Here is a 5,000-nt window from a genome sequence, read left to right on the forward strand (position 1 = left end):
TATCTGCAGTGAAAGAGTGTGTCTGTGTGTATGCTGAAGTGACCACAGTGTGTGTGTGTGTGTACGTGTGTGTGCATGTGTGTGTGTCTGCAAGTGAGAGAGAGTGTGTCTGTGTGTATGCTGAAGTGACTACAGTGTGTGTGTGTATTGACTAAGTGTTCAGGACCCTGTGGCCTCCTGCTCTGCTGGGTTAGTTGTCTAATTAAGGGAAGCTTGCGACTGGCAGGATCAGATTAATTACACACAATGAATATAAATAGACTGAGCTTGTTAGTGCCAATGTGGCTGCCCGCTCTGTCTCTTACAGACACACAGACACACAGAAAGACGCACAGACAGACGCACAGACACACAGAGACACACAGAGACACACAGATGCACATACGCAGACGCGCAGACGCACATACGCAGACGCGCAGACACAGACAGACACAGACAGACACAGACAGACACAGACAGACACAGACAGACACAGACAGACACAGACAGACAGATTCTGGATTGGGTTAAATATTGTGTTTATTAATTAAAAAATGAATGTATTTTGTGTATATTGTTATACTGTGGTTTGGTCACGTTTGCAGTTCGTCTCCTGGAGGTTGTGGCCTGTCCAGAATTTTTCTATATATATTCAAATCTATATATTGAAACACCAGCAGCCCTGTGACTTGCTTCTGTGGTCCTGCGTAATGACTAATTATTATATAACAAGATGAGAGGAAACCATGACGTGATTGTTAGCAAGAAACTGAGGAACAGTCAGATCAAAGGCGTGTGTGTGTGTGTGTGTGTGTGTGTGTGTACCTCCATCTGTACTGGGAGGTTATCACAGACAGTCCGCAGCAGTGTGTTTGTGGGTTTCTCTCGACACATGAGCACAAGCTCCAGGTCCATGTCATCTTTAATGAGCAGCCCTTTAGCCACCAGGCCAATCCGCATCACCCCACATAGCACCCTGCCATCACCTCCATTACTGCTGCTGCTACTACTGCCCTCACTGAGAGAGAGAGAGAGAGAGAGAGAGAGAGAGAGAGAGAGAGAGAGAGAGAGAGAGAGATTCAAACAGTCAGTAATACAGTCATTAGTAAACAATAATTATTACATTAACATTTCCAGCATTTAGCAGACGCCCTTCTCCAGAGAGACTTACATTTTCATCTAGTATTTTTTGTACAACTGAGCAATTGAGGGTTAAGGGCCTTGCTCAGGGGCCCAGCAGTGGCATCCTGGTGGACCTGGAACCTTAACCACTAATAATAATTCTGAATGACTAATATTGGATCTCTGCATGGGATTTATTTTGACCGTATACGTGTACAACATTACAGTAATGAGAAGAAGTGTTCTAACTGATATGTTTATTAACACAGAGAGAACTAAAGTGAATGAATCAGTAAAGTACAGCTCTGTCTCCACTGTGTGCACACACACACTCTACTCTGTAGAGAGACATGAGTTCTTACAGCAGTGTGTAAGAGAATGTATGTGAGTGTGTGAATGTTGGTTCTTTGTTAGAGCTCGTGTCCACTGAGTGAAGTAGTTTTGCTGTAGTGTTAGAATCTTGATGTAGGGCTTTTGTACTCTCACTCAGTCTCACTCATTGCTCTGTGTCCCTTTTTCCTCTAGCTCAGCCTCTCTGTATCAGTCTCTCTCCCCTTCTCTCCGAACCCCCCACTCTCTCCTCATCTCCGCCCCACTCTCTCCACCCCTCTCCTCGTCTCCGCCCCACTCTCTCCGCGTCTCTCCCATTCTCTCCGTGACTCCGCCCCACTCTCTCCACCCCTCTCCTCGTCTCTCCCACTCTCTCCGCGTCTTTTCCAGTCTCTCCGTGACTCCGCCCCACTCTCTCCACCCCTCTCGTCGTCTCCGCCCCACTCTCTCCGTGTATCTCCACGTCTCTCCCAGTCTCTCCTCATCTCCGCCCCACTCTCTCCACCCCTCTCCTCGTCTCCGCCCCACTCTCTCCGCGTCTCTCCCATTCTCTCCGTGACTCCGCCCCACTCTCTCCACCCCTCTCCTCGTCTCTCCCACTCTCTCCGCTTCTTTTCCAGTCTCTCCGTGACTCCGCCCCACTCTCTCCACCCCTCTCCTCGTCTCCGCCCCACTCTCTCCGTGTATCTCCACGTCTCTCCCAGTCTCTCCGTGACTCTGCCCCACTCTCTCCACCCCTCTCCTCGTCTTCGCCCCACTCTCTCCGCGTCTCTCCCAGTCTCTCCGTGACTCCGCCCCACTCTCTCCACCCCTCTCCTCGTCTCCGCCCCACTCTCTCCGTGTCTCTTCATGTCTCTCCGTGACTCTGCCCCACTCTCTCCACCCCTCTCCTCGTCTCCGCCCCACTCTCTCCGCGTCTCTCCCACTCTCTCCGCGTCTCTCCCGGTCTCTCCGTGACCCCGCCCCACTCTCTCCACCCCTCTCCTCGTCTCCGCCCCACTCTCTCCATGTCTCTCCACGTCTCTCCCAGTCTCTCCACGTCTCTCCCAGTCTCTCCCAGTCTCTCCGTGACTCTGCCCCACTCTCTCCGCGTCTCTCCCACTCTCTCCGTGACTCCACCCCACTCTCTCCACCCCTCTCCTCGTCTCCGCCCCACTCTCTCCATGTCTCTCCACGTCTCTCCCAGTCTCTCCGTGACTCTGCCCCACTCTATCCACCCCTCTCCGCGTCTCCGCCCCACTCTCTCCGCGTCTCTCCCAGTCTCTCGTGTCTCTGTGTCTCTCTCTCTCAGTGATATGTGTGGTTTAGAGTGTAGGTGTAGTCACTCACTTGGTGCTTTCCTCTGCTGATTCGTCAGTGCTGGCCTCCGTCTCCTCCTCCTGCCCACCCGACTGGTTTGGTTGCTTGGCCTGCGACTGGTCCATCCAATCGGAGACATGTTTGAGAGCGCACTCGACGGTAGAGACGAGGCTCTGTATGGCTTCCAGTGCCTCCGAGGACGGGTAAATGGTGGAGTGTTTTGCCATGACGTGGCGATCGTCGTTTCCGAAGGAGCGGATGGACCTCTGAGAGAGAAGAACAGGAGAAAGAGAGTCTGTTTTTTACTCTGGAAGGAGCTACAACAAACTGAGTAATCATACAAGAATGATGATCGCAGCGTCTTGAGAGTACTTACTGTATGTCCAAGCCTAATTCTTACAGTACAAAATCAATATTGGCAGTGATTCATTTTTAATAAGACACTGAACCGTATTGCTCCCTCTCCACTATCTCTCTGTGCTTTGCCTACTTGTATCTCGACCACAATTAGCTCGTCTCCTCTCTTCAGCCCCCTGTTTACTCTGTGTGGTGTAAATGTTTCATTTACACCACAATCCATGTTGTTCTTGTTTACTAAACTCCTATTATTGTACGAATACTCTTGCTGAATGTGATTGGTAGAAGGTGTTGATTAATTTTCTCAGCAGCAGCTCTGACAGTTTAGAGAGATTAAAACACATTTAAAGAGCGTGCAGGATAATAGTGGCGTTTCCTTTTGTCAGATGAATTTTATGCACTGGATAAAAAAATCGTTAAGCATCCCTCACTCAATAAAGTGAAATCCACACACGTTCTGCTGAGCCACTGAAATGAGAAGAGAGGTGTACGAGGTGCAGAAATATAGCTCTAACTCACACTCAGATAGACGCCTCTCTTTATCTCTGTTTAGCATTAATAACAATTCCAACAGCACAGCTTGTTCTCTCTCTGAGCCGTACTCGCTATAACAGATCACATCCTGGACATCAGATACACACTACAGCAAAAACACTTTCTTCCTTGGATCCCAAGACATGTACAGAGACATAACGTTGTTAAGTCTCGTCTCTCTGTATAACTGCTTCACTACAACAAGCTGACATTCAGTCTGAATGATCCGTGTGTGTGAATCGTGACAAATATCATCTTCAGGAGAGAAGTTGCTGATTAGTAGCGTTTGTTTCTCCTTCAATACAAAGTGTGTATAGAAGACATGATTTATAAAGGCACACACACACCTTTCTATAGATGGTCAGTGAGTCAGACCAAAAACTAAGCCATTACAGTATATCCTCAGGAACCTTCAGCATGGATCTAGGTGAGGGTATAAAGCCGTTTGAAAGCCCAGAGAATCACAGTCCATTACTGTATAAAGGAAGTAGTAGTTTTGATCCGTCATATGCTACTGAGGAAGACTATTGTTACAGGGCAGTGGCCAGGAACCCAACGGACACAAATAAACCGTAGAAATCCTCCAGAGATATGGAAGAACCTGCTAGAAGAACCAGCATTTCATCATCCCGTTAAGCCGCTCATCAGTAGAAGGTATAAGGCACTTTAAGTCCATGTCTGTAAAAACGATGACCTGCTCATCAAACGGCGGTCATCATCATCCTGATGGTCAAACATGCTGGTGGCAGAACGGTGCAGTAGAGTTGCTTCTGAGCAACAAACAGGACCTTGAATAGAATCTAAATTTACACGACCTGTGACACAAACCTTCAGCATGACAAGGTGGGATGATGGAATGTTTCAGTATGATCCTCTGAATGCTTTTGAGTTGTCATTCATATCCCAGACATACTGTAAACCCCATTAAAACATCTGTGGACGGAGCTGAGATCTCAGGACACTCACAGACACTCTGCATCTGACCTGCCTGAACCAGAAGATCTGCCAGAACGAGAGAAGGGCTCTAAATCCAGATATGTTAAGCTTGTAGAAACTCTATGCTGTAATTCATCTTGCCAAGGAGGTTCTACAAAAGTATTGATTGAAGGCAGTATATACTATGATTTTAAATAAATAATGTTCTTTAAAAAAAATCTTGTTTTTGGTTTGTCATTTTGGATTACAGTGAAGTGACTGAGTCATTAAGTCTAATAAAATCATTAACGTCAAAGTGTGAGGGGGAAAAAAAAGTGTGTGTGTGTGTGTGTGTGTGTGTGTGTGTGTGTGTGCCTGTGTTCTCCATGCTGCTGTATTTAACAGCCAGAGTAAAGTTTATGAGGCGTCTCTAATAGGAGCCGGGGCATGGATGTAAAACTCAC

The 5,000-nt window shown here is 47.7% G+C and overlaps 1 protein-coding gene across 6 annotated transcripts in view; it reads right to left on the bottom strand.

Annotated features, from left to right (window-relative positions):
* The window catches only part of strbp (spermatid perinuclear RNA binding protein), an 84,126-nt gene that overhangs the window by 30,836 nt on the left and 48,290 nt on the right, over positions 1-5,000 (bottom strand). For all 6 annotated transcript variants that reach the window (XM_060895541.1, XM_060895545.1, XM_060895542.1 and 3 more), the window contains 2 exons: positions 2,761-2,996; positions 805-997 (listed from right to left, as the gene is read on the bottom strand). In XM_060895541.1, coding sequence (XP_060751524.1) covers positions 805-997; positions 2,761-2,996 — 429 coding nt within the window. The remainder of the gene's footprint in view (positions 1-804; positions 998-2,760; positions 2,997-5,000) is intronic.

The sequence above is a fragment of the Tachysurus vachellii genome, chromosome 20 (genome assembly GCF_030014155.1).
Source record: "Tachysurus vachellii isolate PV-2020 chromosome 20, HZAU_Pvac_v1, whole genome shotgun sequence".
NCBI lineage: Eukaryota > Metazoa > Chordata > Actinopteri > Siluriformes > Bagridae > Tachysurus > Tachysurus vachellii.